This window comes from Staurois parvus, unplaced genomic scaffold (genome assembly GCF_062004578.1).
Source record: "Staurois parvus isolate SC_StPar_1 unplaced genomic scaffold, SC_StPar_1.0 ptg000167l, whole genome shotgun sequence".
Taxonomy (NCBI): domain Eukaryota; kingdom Metazoa; phylum Chordata; class Amphibia; order Anura; family Ranidae; genus Staurois; species Staurois parvus.
Window position 1 is genome coordinate 1,164,562 of NW_028317963.1, and position 22,902 is coordinate 1,187,463.

A 22,902-nucleotide genomic window follows, 5' to 3' on the forward strand; every position below is an offset into this window, starting at 1 on the left:
AAGGAATGGTATATTAGGAGGGCAGATTTATATAGGGTGAAATCCTGTATGGATTTGGCTTTACTCCACAGTCGTTCAAGAGCATGACAGTGTCTTGAGACTTCTGATGTCAGTTTGTGAGGGTTGGAACGGTCGGGGCCTGATTCTTTGTGTAGTTAGAGGAGCAAGTACGTCCAGTGCAGATGAGAGTGAACTGTTGTAGACAATGGTGGACAGGAAAGGGAAGATATTTTGTCTTAGTGGTGGTCAGTAACAGAATAGAGAAGTGAAGGGTTAAAGTGGTGAAGGTTTCTACAAGTAATCATTTGCTGCTTGAAGGGATAGGTGGTTGAAGGGGAGATTGACTCTCCCTAACGGGGAAGGGGGGGGGGCACAAACAGCAATAAAAAAAACTAATAAGTGTTGTAATCCTTCTCTACTCCTTTCAAAACTAGAAAAAACTTTTGCTTTAGTTAATATTGTAGGTCTCTAGCTACAATATTGCACATGATCCTTATTAGCTTTGGGAAGAAAGTTATGTGAGCTTTTTGAGATTTTGTAAAGGCATGTGTATAATAAATGGAGGTAAATGTCTTTCCTAATATGGTTAATTGAAAATTGAGGATAAAAAGGTGATGTATAGCAATCCTGGCCCAGCGTTTGCCAGAAGGCAAGGACTTTATGACCTAAAGTATTTCCTGCAAGGTAAAAAGTGCTGGGAGGGTGTCGGTAACTGATTTTGAAAGTGTTGTCAGCGCTGTCAAGAGAGTTAACCTGGCCATACACTATACAATTTTCTTACAAATTTCTGTCCAATTTCCTTTAGATTTACCTTCAACTATGTAGTGCAAGAGCCTGCCTAATTGGATACAATTGAAAGTGTTGATAGGTTTGACCTCATATTATATGGTTTTTGGTAAATCTAAACCAAAAATCTCCAGAAAATTGTATAATGTATGGCCAGCCTTAGATAGAGCATTGTTTGCAGAACAATCAGCAGAGTTACTCAAGAACAATCAGCAGTTACTCAGGACCACTCAGCTTCCATGCCACGTGTAAAGTTGGAAGGAGGTGGTCAGCCTTCCGCAAGAATACTGTTGCAGTAGGTTAATGCCAGTTTTGCGGCTGCAGATGGTAAAGGATTGTTCATGGTGCTTGACTGTGAGCTTTGTGGGGAAGCCCCATTAGTACACAATTCCATGGTTACAGAGGGCTTTGGTGATCGTGACCAGCTTCTTCCTATTCAGCAAGGTGAATTGGGATAAATTGATGTAGAGTTTAGTACCAGCAAATGCAGCAGGTAAGGTTGGGGAGTTTTTGGCTGCAGACATCATTATGTGCGCCAGCACATCTCTGGGCATTGACACAGGTAGTAATTAAGGCTTTGGAATTCTGTGAGCTCTATCTATAGCTAGTTCGATATCAGTGATAGAGGATAACAGAGTTTTCATAAGCTACTGAATAAATGAAACAAGATCAGACTGCTGAACAGATTCAGGGATACCTCTAAATTTGATGCTATTCTTGCGCAAACGATCTCCTAAGTCTGCTGCTATAGCTCTGATTTGTGATCAGCATGGGCATCCACTAGATATTTGTGGGCAGAGAATTTATCCACCATTTTTGATTCTACAGTGGGTATAGAAAAGAATCGCAGTATATGCAGTATAACATACAGGTGAAAATGTAACACCAACATGTTGGAAAAAGAATTAAAAAAATTCAAAAACAGAAACACTGAGTTGGAGAAAGGACCACCCCTTTGTGTCAGTATTTTGTTTAACCTTTTGCTTTAGTTACAGCCTTTAGTCTGTAGGGTTATGTCTCTACTAACTTTGCACATGTAGACTGTTCAGTATTTGCCCACTCTTCTTTTCAGAACTGCTCAAGTTCCGTTAACTTTGATGGTGACCATTTGTAGACTGCATTCTTCAAGTCATTCCACAGATTTTCAATGGGGTTTAAGTTTTGGCTCTGACTAAGCCATGCAAGGACATTCACCTTTTTCTCCTTCAACCACTGAGTGGTATATCCCAGAACAGGATATTACCACCTCCATGCTTTACTGTAGGAATGGTGTTATTTGGATGGAGCGTTATTGGATTTCCGCCAGATATATTGTCTAGTGTTGAGGCCAAATAAGTTTTAGTCTCATCTGACCATAGCACCTTTTTCCATATGGTCTCAGAATCTTCAATGTGCGTTTTGGCAATGCTCAGTCATGACTGCATGTCGCCTTTCTTGAGGATTGGCTTTTTTATTGCAACCCTCCCATACAAGCCACATTTGTGGAAAATTTGTGATGTCACATGCACACAGTGATCACTCTTTGTAATAAATTCCTGCAACTGCTTCAGATTTGCTGTAGGCCTCTTGGTAGCCTCTCTGACCAGATATCTCTTGGCTCTTTGATTCAAATTGGAATGATGTCCTTATCCAAGGAGGGTCTGTGTTGTACCAAATACCTTCCACTTCTTAATGATAGACTTCGCTATGCTTCTAGGCGTTTATAAAGATTTTTATGTTTTTTGTATTCATCTCCTGACTTGTGTCTGTCCACAACTTTATCTTTTGACAGTGCCTTGCCACACACAGTTGTTTGCTTCAGTTGCACTATCAGAGATTGAAATGCTCCAGGAAAGCTCTTTTCATGCTGAGCTTATCAAAACGACCACAGCTGATTACAGTTGAAAGTCAAATGGCTTTGTGTGCTATTGAGATTAGCTGCACCCGATTGTCATTTTTCGGAGGGGGATACTTTCTCCAAATCAGTGATTCTGTTTTTGATTTTTTTTCTGACATGGTGTTATATCTTTCACTTGGGGGTTATATGTAGCACTGAGTAAATACAGCTGCATAAAACAAATTTTGTGCCTGTCTTCATTTCAGGCTGCAAAGCAACAAAATGTGAGTCTTTTCTATACCCACTGTATATGGTGGAGACGATGATGTCTCTGAATAGCTGTAAATAGAGAGGAGACGACATGAGAGAGATCAGCATGTAAGGTCTGTCTCAGTGACAATAAAATGATTTTTGTTGTTAGTTCAGAGATAGGCTGGGAAGACTATGGCAGACTTTAGCTGTAGTAAAGGCAAAGAAGGGGCATAGGCAGCTGTGTCAGATAAACCATCTTGAGGTTCCCCCCCCCCCCCTTTGGTCTAGATATGGCTTGGCTTCAGGTAGTAGGCAAGAAAGGTGGAGAGGACTCACTCAGATCACCTTCAGAATGACAGGAGGAGGATCGCTGATCACATCCTTTACCGCCCGCTGAGAAGTGTGGAGCCGCTCGGAGAGCAGCCGGCACCATCTTAGCTGCAGCTGTGTCCCACTGCAGAGAAGTAGTCGGTCAGCTTTTGAGGTAGTTTTGAAGCCTTGCATTGCTTGGACATGCCTAAGGGTAGAGGGAGTATTGTGGCCCCAAGGAATTGTGGTTCAATGCTCACCCGCTGCTGTGATGGATGTGAGTGGAGCTCTTATCCATTTCTTAACAAGGTACACCAGGTCATGCATTTGAGACCTCGATGGCCAATCTGCTCAGTATCTCATTATGCACTCTTTGTGGCCTGAGAGCAGTAGTCTTCCAGAGGCCGGCCAGGATCTCTCATTTCAGCTAATCATAATTGTCTTTTACAGATGGAAGGTTGTAGTAGGTGGATATCCAGTGGGAAAAGAGTCAGTGGGACTGGTGGGACAGTTATTGGAGCCACTCATCTCTGTCCTCTCAAATATGGTGCAACATGCTTGCACATCTTTGGTTGGGGTCTACTTTTGCAAATAGTGGCTGGCTCTAAGTTGCCTTGTTACTAGGGGCAAAGGCCCTTTGATCGTATCTCAGAGAGAGCTACTGCAGGCAGTCATTTCTACTTGTGTGTATTTTTGCTGAACAACAAGCTGTGCTGCCAATAAGCGAGTGCCTCCTTATTCACAATACACTTCTTTTACACACACTTTACTGCCATATAGCATTTCTGCCTTTTCCATTTTTTTTAATACAATGGTTTTTTTTAATTTATGCAAACTAAACCTAACAGCATGGCAAATGCCAATATAAATATATTGCATTACTACTATTGTTTGAAGAAAATATTGCTATTTTTTCACATGTGATGTGTCCTGCGCCACTGCCTCATTTTTTTTTGGACTTTTTTTTATTTCTTTAAACTGTGATAAAGTACAAAGTAACACAACAACCATGGTACAATAGCGCCAATGGCTGCAATAGCACCAGACAATTGGACATGTGAATAAAGGACATGATATACAATAATGGTTACAGACCTGTTTAAGCTTACACTAAAACCTCATGCAAAGCACCGGGATTACAGAGGAGACCTTGACAAGTCCCTAGTTAAAGGGAAGTCATACAGGAGCATTAGTAAAATATTGCAGAGAAAAAACAAGATAGGCAATCAGGGTAAGGGATACAATCCATCCAAAGAAACACTTCGGTGTATTTAATCCAACACTGTAGAGGTCATAGGTGTGCGCACTCCAAATCTGAAACACACAAACGTGTGTGTTTATTGTGAAAAACAGCCCCTGTCAGCTGTGGATGGAGTGTATCTGCCACATAAGATTTTGTGGTTCATAGGTAAATGGATGGCAGTGAGAGGCTTGGAGGGGGGGGTTAAGCACTGGCAACACCTTGCTCCCCACCCAGGGTATAATTTTTCTTTCCCTGGGTTCATTTGGGTTGGTGCAGAGACTGGAGACAAGCAGGCTGTGAGGCAACATGTCTGCAGGACTGAGCCTGGGTTCACACTGATGTGGTCTGGAATTTGAAGCGTTTTTTCGCTTCAGAATCGCACCCCGTTCATGTGAACCGCTGCAGGTGTGTATGTTAAGTTAACAACACCCCGAAATTGGTCTGCAAAACGCGTTGTGATGTGCAGAATTGGATCGCATAGGTGTGAATACCCAATGAGGTCCGATTCTAGTGCAGACTCAAAAAAGGGTCCTGCACCTTTTTGGTGCGGATGCAGTGCGATTTGAGCCATATATATTGTATGGCTCAAATTGCACCACACACATAATTCACATGTGATTTGCACAGGAATGCAGTGCAGTTCCTGTGCGAATCACATGCGATGTACCACACCACATGAGTGTGAACCTAGCAGACCCAGCGAGGTTTATTTACTATCCAGGAGGCTCAACAGCTGTTTGCTGAAACTAGAAGAAAAAAAAATGTATAATTTATGGCTGCTTATGGGAGTGTGTGTGTGTGTATATTGTGACAGTGTGGCGATCTGTCACCCTGGATTCTCAACAAGGCAGGTTGAGGGGCTCCAGGATAAAGGTTTGATACGGAGGAAAGCGGCTTTTCACTTTACTCCTTTGTTTGTAAGGTCTGTTTTGGGATCTGGAGCCTGGAGATTTCAAAGAGATCTGGGAGGGATGAAATCTCCAATCCTGGGACCAGGTTTTGGGATAGGCCAGGAGACTGATTGCACAGGTGTGTGCAGGCCTTTAGAGAGAGTCAGGACCAGGGTTCTGGGCTCCACCCCGGCAGCTAGGAGTCAGCAGGGCTCCACCCCGGCAGCTAGGAGTCAGGAGGGCTCCACTTGGAAGACAGGAGGTCACTGCCTGGAAGTCAGGTGGGCTTCACCTAGGAGAGGTGGAAGCCAAAAGCAGCAAGGGGCTGCTAGAGACTAGCTGTGTGCTAGAGGCCAGCGGTGTGCTAGTGGCCATAATTCTTGAAGAAGTCTGCAGGAGACAGACATCAAGCTGAGTGTAAGCCAGGAGGCTGAATCATTGTTTTGTTTGGTGGATACCCCTGTGTGGGAAAACTTCTGTTTTGAACTTTCGTTTAAATAAAAGTGGGCAAAAAGGCCCTTTAAAGAAAGCGAGTAGCTGTGTGCGTTTAAAAGCTCTACCACTTTGAAGCGAGTTCCCACATATGGTGGAGGATGCGGGCAGAATTGGAGATCCCGGCGATTGAAGTAAGTTCATCAGTTATATGAACTGTTTGGTGCATAAGTCTGCACTATCTGGGTGTGCAGGTGAACCTGCTAAAGAAAAGGACTTTGCCTTAAAGAGACAGTGTTCCATGGTGTTGCTGAACTGTGTAACACACTGCTGTGTGCATGACTGCAAAGATGGGGCGGTCAAAACAGAAAAAGGAGGCAATGTTTGCTGAAATGAGAGAGAGAGCCCTGTGGCTAGGGGGTTATATACCGCATGCCCCAGCCAAGCCGGAAAATTTAGATGTGGGTGAATCTGCTGTGGACTGGTGCAAGCGGCACCTGGCAGCATTGAACCAACCTAAAGAGGAAAGCAAGCCAACCTTCAGTGCAAGGAGAGAGCTGCAGGATGTCCGTACCTGGGAGAGGGGTGTTGTTGCCCCTGGCAACGCTGCTGCAGTTAAACCAGTAGCTGTTGTGAAAAATGTGAATGTGTCACGGCTTGAGAGTTGGTCCAGCAGAGAGAAGCCTATGCTATGTGCAAGGAGAGGGGCTGACCAGAGGCCAGGACCAAGAGTGAAGGCCCATAGCAACACAGAGGAGGCCAGTCAGGCTGTCTGTGTACGGGGGGATCATGGCAAGTGGAATCAAGAGGAGCCAATACAGCGTGTTGGAAAGAGCCAGCGAAGTTCTGCTTGGAGAGTGCAATCTCCCATGGTGACCAGAGAAAAAATTTTGCCTGGAAGGAGGAGCTGCACTGGAGATGTGGCTCAGTATCCCAATAAAGAGAAGTGTAGAAATATACCCTGCGTGGAATGTGGTCAGTGGGGGCATGGGATCTTTTACTGTCCCAGACTCTGGAATACCGCTGATACTGCGCAAATGTTTATAACTGCAAGCTCAGATTCTTGTTTTAAAATGTCGGCAGCCACCTCTGGCAACAGGGAGGAAGTTCCTGTTGGGCCTGCAGGGGGTGCCAGAGAGTCCATGGAGCCTATGAGGGCGTCTGTTACTTCACTTTGGGGAAAGGGAAAAGTTGCCAAGGAAAGTGCAGTTGAGGATGCGTTTATGAGACAACACACTCAAATGAAGATGGTGACACCTACTACTGTGGTGGGTAAGACTGTGCGTGGTAAAACCATGGCTGGCACTGTCATGTTGAGAAGGACTGGTTATGAGACTGTCCATTCTGATGTAGGCGTGACCCCAGTTAGTTGGGTCACTGAATGTGCTTTTGAGAATGACTTTTCCCTGTGCAGTGCCTTGTACAGTGGGGAGGTAGGAATTAAAGTAAAACCTGTGCATGGTTCTCAAAAAGCAAGTGATGTCACTAATGTGTGCCAGTCACAGGTTGGTAGTGGGATAGTACAGCCCAAAAGAGCTATAAATGCTGATGTTGTTAATGATGTGAAATGTACTGCTGTTGGGAAAACCCTGAGCTCTTGCAGTGCAAAAGCTGTAATTAAAGATGGGTAATTTCCCATAGCAACTGGGGGTAAGACAGCACAGGTGTCCTTGGACATCTCCAGGGGTCTCCGTGTATTGGAGCCGGAGGTTGCCCTGGACAACTGCAATGTCACTCTGGTGCAGCAGAGTGGAACTGCACCTTGTAATAGGAGTGTGTTGGTGCAATCTAATAATACTGAAAGTGTTCAGGTGAACAGCGGGTTACTGCAGCCTGGAAAAAATGCAAATGTGTGGGTAGTTCAGGAAGCACCACCAGAGCAAAGTGGTGGATGTGAGGTATTGCAACCTGCAGTTGGAAAACAGGTGTTACCTAAGTCTGACGTGATCCAGAGTGATTTGTGCAAGGGATCTACAACTAAGCCCGTCTATTCTTATGTGTCTCCTTGGGCGGATGGTTCGGTGCTGAGGAGCACTGGCGAAGTGAGCACATATACAATGGATTGGGATAGTTGGCGTAAAAAGCTAATTTTGTTGATAGATGAGGTTTTTATGCAAAAAAATGTGGACACCGTTTCTGCTGTGCCAGCAGGAGGATCTATAGAACAGCCTATAGATAAGGGCGTGCATACAGCAGAGACTTTGTCTGTGACCCACAAAAGTGATGTTGGCATGGAGTGTCAAAATGATGTTGTCACTGGGAATGATCAGGGGCAGCTTGTGGATGCTGAGTCTGAGATGTTGAGAGTAAGCCCACAACATGGCAGCGCTCTGGTGGAGCACCAGGCTGTGGTTATCTCCCGCTTGGAGGAGGTCCCTTTAAAAATTTCAACTTCTCAATTCTCAGCAGGTGAGTCTCTCAGCGTTCCCAGTGTGCCAAATATGGTCAGGAAGGTCTTAGGTTTAGAGTCAAGTGGTTGGGTTGTAACCAAAGTATTAAAGGAGATGCTTGAACTTTGGAATGTACAACCAATGTATACTGGGGTGTCTCCTCCACAGTCGGATGGTCTGGTACTGCGGAGTACCACTAGGTGGAGCACCGAATGGCTGGCTGTACAGATCAAAGGGAAACAAAGTTGTTTGTTTCTGAATTTGTTGATGGTGTTAAAAGTTGTATCAGGGTATGCTGCTGGATTACCGGTAAATGTGACAGATGAGAAATGTTTTGGAGAAATGAAAAATGAGTCAAAGCTTTCACCTTCTAACAGCCAGGTGGGAAGCATTTCTGCTGCTATGGTCCAGGATGGTGCTGGTCAGTTGTCAGTGAAGGGCGTATTGACTGCACCAGTGGACAAACCACATGAGATGGAAGGGCCGAGCATGGACCAGAGAACAGCAGAGATCCTGACCAGGGCTCAAATGGATGTGCATCAAGAAATCAGGGTCATTGGGCCAAAAAGAGGTTTATGTAGCAGTTCTGATAAGACACCTGAAATACAGGGAGAAATGGTATGTGAAAACTGGCAAAATAGATCAAAAGAGAGCTCATCTGTACAGGGTTTGGATACAGATCTATGTCGTATAGGAAAAGCTAAAATGGTTGGACAGCTGCCTGCAGAGTGCAGGACTCCAGGTGAAGTGGCATTTTGTGAGGTTCACGTGGGTGATGGCTGCCCTATGGTGTGTGTGCCCTCTACAGACACTGTCCTAAGGAATGCTGGAAAAGATATTGAGAGGTGTAATGTTGACTGGAATTTATCCGTTCATGGTAAACTGAATGCTGTGGTAATGAGTCATGCAGGTTTGATAGCCAATGGTACCAGAAATCAGGGGGGTGGTCCTGGTACAAATACAGTAGAAATAGTTTCCCTACAGCCTTGGGACAGTAATCCTGAGAGAGGTATTAGGAAACCTTGGAACCTGAAGCAAAGGGGCAGAAAGGTCGATAGAAAGGCCAGGGGGACCCCATTAGGATTTCAAGAGAGAAAGTGTTTATGGAAGTGCACCCGGAAAAAGAGTAGGCAAGGTCTGAGTAGAGCCCATAGCAGAGTGACAATGAGGCTTGGGGAGAGACACCAAAGGAATCATTGGGTAGAGTTCCCCTTTAGGAAAGGTATGGTCAGACCAGATTGGACCCCTGTAAGTGAAAGCTGGCACAGAGGTGCGAGAAGCTGTAAGTCGTGTGTTCTGCTCCCTACAGGATCAAAACAAGGGGGGGGGGATATGTGACAGTGTGGCGATCTGTCACCCTGGATTCTCAACAAGGCAGGTTGAGGGGCTCCAGGATAAAGGTTTGATACGGAGGAAAGCGGCTTTTCACTTTCCTCCTTTGTTTGTAAGGTCTGTTTTGGGATCTGGAGCCTGGAGATTTCAAAGAGATCTGGGAGGGATGAAATCTCCAATCCTGGGACCAGGTTTTGGGATAGGCCAGGAGACTGATTGCACAGGTGTGTGCAGGCCTTTAGAGAGAGTCAGGACCAGGGTTCTGGGCTCCACCCCGGCAGCTAGGAGTCAGCAGGGCTCCACCCCGGCAGCTAGGAGTCAGGAGGGCTCCACTTGGAAGACAGGAGGTCACTGCCTGGAAGTCAGGTGGGCTTCACCTAGGAGAGGTGGAAGCCAAAAGCAGCAAGGGGCTGCTAGAGACTAGCTGTGTGCTAGAGGCCAGCGGTGTGCTAGTGGCCATAATTCTTGAAGAAGTCTGCAGGAGACAGACATCAAGCTGAGTGTAAGCCAGCAGGCTGAATCATTGTTTTGTTTGGTGGATACCCCTGTGTGGGAAAACTTCTGTTTTGAACTTTCGTTTAAATAAAAGTGGGCAAAAAGGCCCTTTAAAGAAAGCGAGTAGCTGTGTGCGTTTAAAAGCTCTACCACTTTGAAGCGAGTTCCCACAATATATATATATATATATATATATATATATATATATATATATACAGTTGCAAGAAAAAGTATGTGAACCCCTTGGGATTCCGTGGAGTTTTGCATGAATTGGGCATAAAATGTGCTCTGAACGTCATCTAAGTCACAACAATAGAAGAACACAGTCTGCTGAACATAATACTACACAAGCATTAGATGTTGCCATGGTTTAATTGCACATAACATGTAAACATTCACAGTGCAGGGAGGAAAAAGTATGTGAACCTTTGGACTTAATAACTGGTTGACCCTCCTTTGGCAGCAATAACCTCAACCAAACGTTTCCTGTAGTTGCAGATCAGACCTGCACAACGATCTGGAGTCATTTTGAACCACTCCTCTTCACAAAACTGTTTCAGTGTAGCAATATTCTTGGGATGTCTGGTGTGAATCGCTCTCTTAAGGTCATGCCACAGCATTTCAATGGGGTTGACGTCAGGACTCTGACTGGGCCACTCCAGAAGGCGTATTCTGTGCTGTTGCAGCCATTGTTTTGTTGAATGACTTGTATGCTTTGGGTCATTGTCCTGTTGCATCACCCATCCTCTGCGGAGCTTCAGTTGGCGGACAGATGGTCGTACGTTTTCCTGCAAAATGTCTTGATAAACTCTGGAATTCATTTTCCCATCAATGACAACAATCCGTCCAGGCCCTGAGGCAGCAAAGCAGCCCCAAACCATGATGCTCCGTCCGCCATGTTTCACAGTGGGGATGAGGTTTGATGTTGGTGTGCTGTGCCTTTTTTTCTCCACACATAGTGTTGGGTGTTCTTCCCAAACAACTCAATCTTGGTTTCATCTGTCCACAGTATATTTTGCCAGTAGTGCTGTGGAACATCCAGGTGCTCTTTTACAAACTTCAAACGTGCTGCAATCTTCTTTTTGGACAGCAATGGCTTCCTCCGTGGTGTCCTCCCATGTAATACATTCTTGTTTAATGGTTTCCTTATTGTAGATGTGTCAACAAAAATGCTAGCATGTGCCAGAGATTTCTGTAGGTCTTTAGCTGACACTCTGGGATTCTTCTTTACCTCATGCAGCATTCTGTGCTGTGCTCTTGCAGTCATTTTTACAGGACGACCACGCCTAGGGAGAGTAGCAACAGTGCTAAACTTTCTCCATTTGTAGACAGTCTGTCTTACCGTGGACACATGAACATCAAGGCTTTTGGAGATACTTTGTAACCCTTTCCAGCTTCATGCAAGTCAACAATTCTTGATCGTAGGTCTTCTGAGAGCTCTTTTCTGCGAGGCATGGTTCACATCAGACAGTGCTTCTTGAAACCAGTAAACCCAAAACAGGTGTGTGTTTTTTAAGGGCAGGACAGCTGTCAGCAACACATCCAATATCATCACACTGATTGGAGTCAAGGTTGGCTCACTCCTGGCTCCAATTATCTCTGGGAGAAGTCATTAAGCTAGGGCCTCACATACTTTTTCCTCCCTGCACTGTGAATGTTTACATGTTATGTGCAATTAAACCATGGCAACATCTAATGTTTGTGTAGTATTATGTTCAGCAGACTATGTTCTTCTATTGTTGTGACTTAGATGACGTTCAGAGCACATTTTATGCCCAATTCATGCAAAACTCCACATAATCCCAAGGGGTTCACATACTTTTTCTTGCAACTGTATATAAATACACATACATACACACACATACAGTATATGTATGTATGTGTATATAATATATATATATATATATATATATATATATATATATATATATACAGTCAGGTCCATAAATATTGGGACATCGACACAATTCTAACATTTTTGGCTCTATACACCACCACAATGGATTTGAAATGAAACGAACAAGATGTGTTTTAACTGCAGACTGTCAGCTTTAATTTGAGGGTATTTACATCCAAATCAGGTGAACGGTGTAGGAATTACAACAGTTTGCATATGTGCCTCCCACTTGTTAAGGGACCAAAAGTAATGAGACAGAATAATAATCATAAATCAAACTTTCACTTTTTAATACTTGGTTGCAAATCCTTTGCAGTCAATTACAGCCTGAAGTCTGGAACACATAGACATCACCAGATGCTGGGTTTCATCCCTGGTGATGCTCTGCCAGGCCTCTACTGCAACTGTCTTCAGTTCCTGCTTGTTCTTGGGGCATTTTCCCTTCAGTTTTGTCTTCAGCAAGTGAAATGCATGCTCTGGTCAGGTGATTGACTTGGCCATTGCATAACATTCCACTTCTTTCCCTTAAAAAACTCTTTGGTTGCTTTTGCAGTATGCTTTGGGTCATTGTCCATCTGCACTGTGAAGTGGCGTCCAATGAGTTCTGAAGCATTTGGCTGAATATGAGCAGATAATATTGCCCAAAACACTTCAGAATTCATCCTGCTGCTTTAGTCAGCAGTCACATCATCAATAAATACAAGAGAACCAGTTTCATTGGCAGCCATACATGCCCACGCCATGACACTACCACCACCATGCTTCACTGATGAGGTGGTATGCTTAGGATCATGAGCAGTTCCTTTCCTTCTCCATACTCTTCTCTTCCCATCACTCTGGTACAAGTTGATCTTGGTCTCATCTGTCCATAGGATGTTGTTACAGAACTGTGAATCAGGTGAACGGTGTAGGAATTACAAGAGTTTGCATATGTGCCTCCCACTTGTTAAGGGACCAAAAGTAATGGGACAATTGGCTTCTCAGTTGTTCCATGGCCAGGTGTGTGTTATTCCCTCATTATCCCAATTACAATGAGCAGATAAAAGGTGTGTAATCAGTGTGGAAGATAGTTCTAGATTATCCCTGGGAATGGCAAATAGCTGTCAACAGATAAAGGAAAGAACGGAAACGGGAGAACAAGAAAATGACCTACAGATGCCAAATAAAAAAAGTAATAACAGACATGTTTAAAGGTCTTGAAAAAATCAATAAAAAAGGAGATGGCAATAATACAGAAAGAGTTGGGGCAAATGCTATTAAGGATGGAAGAGACGGAGGGGAAAGTGAATAAAAATGCCCAAAACATCTCAAAGTTAGAAAAAATGATGATAGAAATGAGAAGAGAACAAAGAAAGCTGCTATGTAGAATGGAGGATCAAGAAAATCGGGATAGGAAATCTAAGGATATGGGGAATACCAGAGATTTCACACGGAGAAGATCTAACGGGTATAATATATAAAATTTTGAATACCATAAGGGACAGATCTGCATCAGAGACTCTTAATTTGGATGGAGTATATAAAATAGGTAGGCCCCAAGCTGAAAAGAATAAAGAAAAACAGAGAGATGTAATTGTAAAATTCCATAATTATGAGGATAAAGAAGAGATATGGAAGAAGATCAAAGGGAGAACAATTATTAAATGCAGAGAAATAAATATTCAGATTTTTGCTGATTTGTCTGCAGAGACATTGACAAGGAGATCTTTGAAATCATTGTTGGAGCAGATGAGGACGCAAAATGTGCAGTACAGATGGGGATTCCCGGCGTGTTTAATCGGTTGGAAAAATGGGAATACAGCAAGATTAAGAGTTCCTGATGATATGAGAGACTTGGTCTGCAGAGAACAGAGATAGCTGGGTGGGAGGATGAGGAAGGAGAGATAGGGGCTACTGGAAAGAAGGAATGGCAGGTAGTTGGATGGAGAAATATGGAGTAGAGAGGGGAGGGAGATGGGAGAATTGTTTTGTTTTTTTTTTTCCCCGCTATCACCCTCTCCCTCATATTTTGCTCCCCTTTATGTACTATCCCCCTAAAACATGTACAACTAGACTAATAGGGCTGTTGGAGAATTATTTTTTTTTTTTTTTTTTGAGAGCAGTGGGATATGGAGAGGGGTAGGTGGCTGGCAAATCGTTCATGTTTGGAGTAACACCCCAAAATTGAATCTAGAGTGGGATTAGGACCACAAATGATTTGTAGGCAAAAAGATAGCCTATGGGGGGAGGGAGGTGGAGGGAGGGATAAAGGTAATACTCAACATAAGGAAAGGAGATAGAGGATACAGGAAGAATCCTAGGGAAAGAAAGAATGGAAAAATATATAGTAATGGAGGAGGTTAACTTTATGACTTATAATGTTAAGGGGTTAAATTGCCCAGAGAAGAGATTTAAGATACTTAGAGAGATACAAAAAAGATTTATTGAGGTAGTGTTTATACAGGAAACCCACTTAATGCAAGAAACAAGCGTGAAATTGTATTCTAAGCATTATCCACTATGGTATTATGCAGACTCCCCAACTAAATGTGCTAAAGGAGTAGCAATTGGGTGTGCAAAAAAAAATATATGGTTTTGTCTGGAAGAAAAAATGTAGGATCCGGAGGGGAGATTTTTGTTTTTGAAGGGGAAATTGCAGGAGATAGAATGTACATTGGCAAATATATACAGCCCTAATAAAAAAACAGAGGTCTATCTAAAGAACATATTGAAGAAACTATTGGCTTTTAAAAAAGGTAAAATAATTGTGTCAGGAGATTTTAATTGTTGCATGGAACCGCAGATGTATTTGACGTCACCGAAATTGAGAGAAGAGCAGTTAACTTTCCTGGAGAGATCAATATCTGAAGAAGAAATCCAAAGGGCATTGAAGAACACTAAGGCAGGGAAAAGTCCGGGACCGGATGGGTATACCGTGAGATATTATAAAAAATTTAAAGATCAATTGATACCTAAATTGAGGGCATATATGAATGCACTGGAAGGGGAGATGGAGATGAGAGGATTCCCTACAGGCCCATATAACAATAATTCCAAAAGAAGGGAGAGATGGTACACAGTGTTCTAGTTATAGACCAATATCCCTGTTAAATATAGATACTAAACTATATGCAAAAGTGCTAGCAGATAGGTTAAAAGACTTAATGCCGGAGTGGATTCATATGGATCAGGTGGGGTTTGTCCCTGGGAGAGAGGGTAGGGACAATGGATTAAGATCGTTGTTGCTTTTACAAAAAAGTAAAAGAGAAAAATCTTCTGTGTTCTTAATGTCGATAGATGCTGAGAAAGCATTTGACAGATTAGACTGGTCTTATATGTTAGATACACTGAAAGTTTTGGGAATAGGTCCTATAATGAGAACATGGATAGAGATATTGTATAGTAAGTCAACGGTGGCAATAAAGGTTAATCAGGAAATATCAGAGAACTTTAGGATGTATAATGGGACCCAGCAGGGATGTCCACTGTCACCTTTGTTGTTTGTCCTATCCTTAGAATCCCTTTTGGCAAAAATAAGGAAAAACATAGATATCCAGGGAATTTGTGTAGGAGAGACAGAGCATAAAGTAGCAGCATATGCTGATGATTTGCTGTTCTATGTAGATAACCCAAGGATAACATTACCCAATTTAATGAGGGCACTGAAGGAATATGGGGAGTTGTCGAATTTAAAAATCAATCCAACTAAAACGGAAATCTTGAATATAAATCTACCAAGGAGAGAGAGAGAGGCTTTACAAAAGGAATTTTCTTTCTAATGGAAGGAAAAAGAACTAAAATAATTGGGAATAAAGTTAACAGCATCCTTAAAAAATGTATATAAGGCAAATTATATTCCATTATTAAATCAAAGAAGAAATGAAAAAATTTGAGATAGGTGGTATATCTTGGTTAGGAAGAATACATTTAATTAAAATGTTAATTGTTCCAAAAATTTTATATAAAAATTCCAGATGATCCCAATAAAGCTGCCAGAACAGTATTTTAGGATAATGAAAAAAATCATGACAAAGTTTATATGGAGGAATGGAAAACCTAGAATAAATTATGAAGTTCTAACTAGAGATAAAGAAAATGGGGGAGGAGGTGTTCCTGATTTTAAAAGATATTATAACTCAGTATTAATAGCACAAATTTTTGATTGGATACACAATGCACAGGGGAAAAGTTGGATAAATATTGAAAATATATTAATTAAAGCACATTTGGGTAAGATAATATGGTTACCACCTCACGATCGTGGAATGATGGATAGTACAAAGATACTCACAAGAATGGTTATGAGAGTTTGGGACACAATGCACAAACAGATGGGGTGGGAATTTAACTCAATGTTAATGCCTATCATAAACACAGATTTCTTCCTGCCGGGGAATGAAAAGATTGCACGGAGATGGATAAAAAAAGGAGATGCACAATTAAGAGATCTAATGAATGGCGAGGAAATATGCTCCTTAGGGGAAATGAAAAAGAAGGAGTTGTTTATTAGAGTGGATGAGTGGCGTTATTTACAAATGAAACATTTAATAGAAAAACTCCTGAGGCCCTTAAGGAAGAAAGAAAAGTGGAATCCATTTGAACTTTTGTTTAGTACACAGGGGGGTGGGAAACACGGAACTTCAAAAATATATAAAATTCTTACTAAATTAACAATAAGCATGGCACCGGCATATATGGGGAAATGGGAAAGAGAATTATGAGTTAAGATAGAAGAAGATAAACAAAAAAAGATTTATAAGTTAACACACGGTAATGTAGGTATGAAAGATGTAAAGATAAATTATAAATGTTTGGCGAGGTGGTATATGACACCAAATATAGTATTCAGACAAAATAACGATAAATCACCTTTATGTTGGAGGGGTTGTGGGGAACAGGGCATGGTAGGTCACATTTGGTGGGAGAGTTATAAAATCCAAGAATATTGGGAAGAAATAATCCAGCAGGTACAAGAATTAACTGGGATAAAAATATTAAAGGACCCAGGGATATGTCTTTTACATGCAACAGAGCTAACAGTAGAAAAATATAGACACTCTGGGTTATTGCAGTACATGAACTCAGCAAAAGGTTTAATTCCTAAATTCTGGATGGAAAAGGGAGTACCAAATATAATGGTATAATGGATTGGATTAAGAGAGTAGATCATATATATAAAATGGAGGAATTGTACCATTTAGATGAAGCTAAAATAGAAGGTTTTTGTGAGAAGTGGAAAAAAGTGGGAGGAGTTTAGGAAGGTTAAACTAATTGAAAGTATATAGAAAACCCTAGGACTTCAAAAAAGAAGAGGATTGGTGCTGAGTGGAAGGGGAAGGAGGGGAAGGTACGGATTGGGAGGGGGGGGAGTGGGGGAAGGTTTTGTATTTGTAATTTTGTTTGTTGTATTTTGGGTGAAAATATTTGAATAAGTGACATTGAATTTTTATATTGGAATGGAATAGAAATGACAAATGTAATAAAATATTAAAAAAAAAATTATGTTGATGTATGCATTTGAATTGTGTTTACCATTAAAATGTTAACTGAGAGTACAGTAAATCTATTTTCTTTCTCCTAGATGGGCGTCCACAGTGGGAAGCAGAAGCAAAGATTCTAACTGAAAAGAGAGAAATGGTAGGATTTAGGTTAAATATTTACATGCGGCGTAGTGTGTACAGTATGTTTGTATCTATCATGTTATTACTATAACATGTATGTGTATATTTTATATATATATATATATATATATATATATATATATAGTGAAGGAAATAAGTATTTGATCCCCTGCTGATTTTGAATGTTTGCCCACTCACAAAGACATGATCAGTCTAATAATCGAATGGTAGGTGTATTGTAATACTGAGAGACAGAATAGCAACAGAAAATGCAAAATAAATGCATGTCTAACAAATTATGGACTGATTTGCATGTTCATGAGGGAAATAAGTATTTGATCCCCTATCATTCAGCAGGATTTCTGGCTACCAGATGTCTTTCGTACAGGTTACGAGCTGAGATTAGAAGCAGTCTCTTGAAGGGAGTGCTGCTAATCTCATTTTGTTACCTGTATAAAAGACACCTGTCCACAGGAGCAATCAAACAATCAGATTCCAAACTCTCCACCATGGCAAAGACCAAAGAGCTGTCCAAGGATGTCATGGACAAGATTGTAGACCTACACAAGACTGGACTGGGCTACCAAACTATCGCCAAGCAGCTTGGTGAGAAGGTGACAACAGTTGGTGCAATCATTCGCAAATGGAAGAAACACAAAACAACTGTCAGTCTCCCTAGGTCTGGTGCACCATGCAAGATCTCACCTCGTGGAGCGTCAGTGATCATGAAAACAGTGAGGAATTATCCCAGAACTACACGTGAGGATCTTGTCAATGATCTCCAGGCAACTGGGACCACAGTCACCATGAAAACAATTGGTAACACACTATCCCGACACGGATTGAAATCATGCAGTGCCCTCAAGTTCCCTCTGCTCAAGAAAGCACACGTTCAGGCCCATCTGAAGTTTGCCACTGAACATCTGAATGATGCAGAGGACTGTTTGAAAGTGTTGTGGTCAGATCAGACCAAAATCGAGCTCTTTGGCATCAACTCAATTCGCCGTGTTTAGAGGAGGAGGAATGCTGCCTATGACCCCAAGAACACCATCCCAACACCAAACATGGTGGTGGAAACATTCTGCTTTGGGGGTGCTTTAATGCTAAGGGGACAGGACAACTGCACCGCATCAAAGGGACGCTGGACCGAGCAATGTACCATCAAATCTTGAGTGAGAACCTTCTTCCCTCAGCCAGGGCATTGAAAATGTGTTGTGGATGGGTGTTCCAGCATGACAATGACCCAAAACACACATCCAAGGCAACAAAGGAGTGGCTCAAGAAGAAGCATGTTAAGGTCCTGGAGTGGCCTAGCCAGTCTCCAGACCTTAATCCGATTGAAAATCTGTGGAGGGAGCTAAAAGTTTGAGTTGCCAAACGTCAGCCACCAAACCTTAAAGACTTGGAGAGGATCTGCAAAGAGGAGTGGGCCAAAATCCCTCCTGAGATGTGTGCAAACCTGGTTGCCAACTACAGGAAATGTCTGACCTCAAGGGATTTGCCACCAAGTACTAAGTCATGTTTTGTGAAGAGGATCAAATACTTATTTCCCTCATGAACATGCAAATCAGTGCATAATTTGTTCGACATGCATTTCTTTTGAATGTTTTGCTGCTGTCTCTCAGTGTTACAATACACTTACCATTCGATTTTTAGACTAATAATTTCTTTTGTGAGTGGGCAAACATTCAAAATCAGCAGGGGATCAAATACTTATTTCCTTCACTGTGTGTGTGTGTGTGTGTGTATATATATATATATATATATATATATATATATATATATATATATATACACACACACACACACACACACTATATTGCCAAAAGTATTGGGACTCCTGCCTTTACACATCCGTAGGGTTCAATATTGAGTTGGCCCACCCTTTGCAGCTATAACAGCTTCAACTCTTCTGGGAAGCCTGTCCACAAGGTTTAGGAGTGTGTCTATGGGAATGTTTGAGCATTCTTCCAGAAGTGCATTTGTGAGGTCACTGATATCGGATGAGAAGGCCTGGCTCCGCTCTAGTTCATCCCAAAGGTATTCTATCGGGTTAAGGTGCAGGCCAGTCAAGTTCCTCCACCCCAAACTTGCTCATCCATGTTTTTTCAGGACCTTGCTTTGTGCACTGGTGCGCAGTCATGTTTTAACAGGAAGGGGCCATCCCCAAACTGTTCCCACAAAGTTGGGAGCATAAAATTGTCTAGGTATGCTAATGCCTTCAGAGTTCCCTTCACTGGAACTAAGGGGCTAATCCCAACCCCTGAAAAACAACCCCGCACCATAATCCCCCCTCCACCAAACTTTACACTCGGCACAGTGCAGTCAGGGAAGTACTGTCCTCCTGGCAGCTGCCAAATCCAGACACATCCATCGGATTGCCAGACAGAGAAGCGAGATTCATCACTCCAGAGAACACGTCTCCACTGCTCTAGAGTCCAGTGGTGGTGTGCTTTATACCAGTGCATCCAGCACTGCACTTGGTGATGTAAGACTTGGATGCTGCTGCTCAGCCATGGAAACCCATTCCATGAAGCTACCTACACACTGTTATTGTGCTAATCTGAAGGCTACAGAAGTTTGGAGGTCTTTAGCGATTGACTCTGCAGACTTGTGCGCTCTGTGCACTTCAGCATGTGTTGACCCCACTCTGTCATTTTACATGGCCTACTACTTGGTGGCTGAGTTTCTGTTGTTTCCAATTGCTTCCACTTTGTTATAATACCACTAACAGTTGACCGTGGAATATTTAGTAGCAAGGAAATTTCATGGATGAACTTAGATAGTACCACACTTGAATTCACTGAGCTCCTGGCAGCGACCCATTCTTTCACAAATGTTTGTAGAAGCAGTCTGCATGCCTAGGTGCTTGATTTTATACACCTGTGGCCATGGAGGTGATTGGATCACCTGAATCCAATGATTTGGAGGGGTGTCCCAATACTTTTGAGAATATAGTGTGTATATACATACACAGTGTATGTATACACAGGGGTGAGGGGGCTGCTTCGCACAAAGGTTTTTTTACCTTCCTGCATAGAAGGTAAAAAAAACCTTGAGCCTATAGAACCACTTTAAGTAAGATGTAATGGCTACATATACAGTAAATATGTTTAAAACCACTGCTTCCCCCTTCTTCTACATATTCTGTATAAAGCTTATAAAATATCTGTGTACCTAATACTTTATTTCACTCCATTCCGGTCCAGTTATGTGATACAGAAGCTCTGGCTCCCCGTGTCAAGGAGTGGCTGCTGCAGGGGAGAGGAAGGAACACCAACAATAGAACCCAGAAGGTGATGTCATGGTTCTCAGAATTTATCACTGTTGCTGAGCTTTCCATGACACAGTGGAGCTGGAGTTTTTGCACTTCGTTGTTTATAGAACACAGGGACAGGAAACTATGCAATTTTCTCTCCTGAAAGCCTTTTCAGTTTTAGTGAGAAAAGGCAGCAGATCACCTGAGCCAAAACAGCACACTTTTCATTAAAACAGTCACAACAGACAGATAGCTTTAGCATCAGCGGCCCTCCCAGATAGCGTGAGATTGCCAGCCACATATTCACCTTCATATTTAACCCTTTGATTGCCAGGAACATTACTAGTATAGTGTCTGAACCAATCAATATCTTTGATCAAAACTATGCTAGCCAATACCAATAGTATGCTGTCCCCACAACTGCAGGATTAGCAGTATTGGCTCCAACACCTGCCAGCACTTGCTTTTAAGCCGCCCCAACAAGCGCAGTGTTAGTAGATCATTGTCACCTCAAACATTGTGCTCAAAACCGCAGTGTTAGCAGAATCAGGCCTGATCTCTGCTAGCACCAGCAGGTGAATTTTATTTGTAGCAATTCAAGCAGTCCCTGACAGCCAGGTGCTCTTTTTCCTGTGAGTTGCACTAGGTACCTATAAATGTAGTGGCCAAAAGGTCCAAAGGAAGGTATACTAGTGAGGAGGCCTACAGGATTCTGAGTATGTTAGATGAGAGTGCAGGAGAATCCTCACTGACAGGATCAGGCTGAGAATACAAACTTGTAGAGATCAGCAGCATCCTGACAGATAGCTCAGATGATGGAAAAGAGGTCCCTGCTAAGGTCAAGCATACCCGACCCCATGCCCAGGTTGCTGAGGTGCTAGAAGTGCACAGTGATTCTCATATGCAGCAACGTGCCAGTACTCTGAGCTGACGAGCACCAGCGGCTTAGCACATCCTGCCTTTTTACATGCTAATACTGCTGTATCACTTAGTGATGTACCGAGTCCCATAAGTGCAGTACAAGCTTGTGAGGTGGCTAGCACAAGTAGCATCCTGCAGCCATCAAGAATTCTAACACAGGCACATAGAGCCTATGGTGTCCTCCCAGACGTGCTTGCAAATCCTGATTTGTAGCCCACAGATTCTGCAGCACCGGTACTTTCCCTATTTACTGCCCAACCCAGAATTCAGGTGGAAACAGCAAATTTAACAGCCTCCTGGATTTTTTTTTAGCTATTTTTCACAGAAGATCTGTATAATTTAAATGCTTACCAGTACATCGTCGCCAACCCAAATGTGTACCTTGCCAGGCCTTTTTAATGGAAACGTGTCATGACTTCCGAGTTTGACATTTTTTTTGGCCTAACCCTCAACATGGGCATTACAAAAAAAGAATGAATTGCTGTCATGTTGGTCCACAGACCCGATTCATTATAAGCCCATGTTCTCTGCTGCCATGGCCAGTAGATATGAGAATATAATGTGTTTCTGGGTACAGGGACCCAGGGTGTGGTAGCGTGGAAGGGTAGGTTATTCCAACCCTAGGTGGATGAGGGGGAGGAGTAATGGGGAAAAAAAAAAAGAGGTGGGGGGTGGAGGAGAAACGGTGACGCAGGGGGGAGAAGAAAGGTGAGGAAGAAAGCAGTAGGAGGGCAAGGGAGGATAGAGAGAGAAAAGAGCAGAAGTAGAAGAGAACAGAAGAGGGTGTCTGAGTTAGGCGGCGTCTCTCAATGGCCTGGCAATACCTAGGGTAGTTGGGCACAGGGAGGGAGGGGCATACGACCACCAGGGGCTCCACACTTTGAGGGATTTGGGGTGGGAGTCTTGGAGTATACTTGTCATTTTCTCATGAATAATAACAGTGGTCAAAATGCTCTTCACCTCTGCGAACCCCACTGAGGGCTTTTGTCAAGCCCTAGCAATGGTGCTTTCCACAGCTATAAATAGGTACGTTGCCAGCTTCTGCTGGTAGAAGAAGAGACCCGGAAGCAGGCAGTGGAGAAGTGCATGTTGGGGGTCCTTGTGAAAGGGTACATGAAAGAGGCTTGAGACGAGGCCATAGACCCGCGACCAAAAGCCCAGCAAACGGGCAGGACCACCATATATAGATCTTGTCTCCACGTTGGCCACAACCCCTGAAGCATCCATCACTACATGACGGGTTTGAGTGAGCTATGCATGCTGGGACCCAGTACCAGCAG

General features: G+C 42.9%; 1 protein-coding gene across 8 annotated transcripts in view; it reads left to right on the forward strand.

The window, feature by feature from the left end:
* Positions 1 to 22,902, forward strand: part of NFATC3 (nuclear factor of activated T cells 3) — a 619,175-nt gene that overhangs the window by 358,462 nt on the left and 237,811 nt on the right. For 6 of the 8 annotated variants that reach the window (XM_089676358.1, XM_089676352.1, XM_089676355.1 and 3 more), the window contains 2 exons: positions 17,403 to 17,458; positions 20,652 to 20,738. In XM_089676358.1, coding sequence (XP_089532484.1) covers positions 17,403 to 17,458; positions 20,652 to 20,738 — 143 coding nt within the window. The remainder of the gene's footprint in view (positions 1 to 17,402; positions 17,459 to 20,651; positions 20,739 to 22,902) is intronic. The other 2 variants (XM_089676357.1, XM_089676353.1) reach the window with 1 other exon arrangement.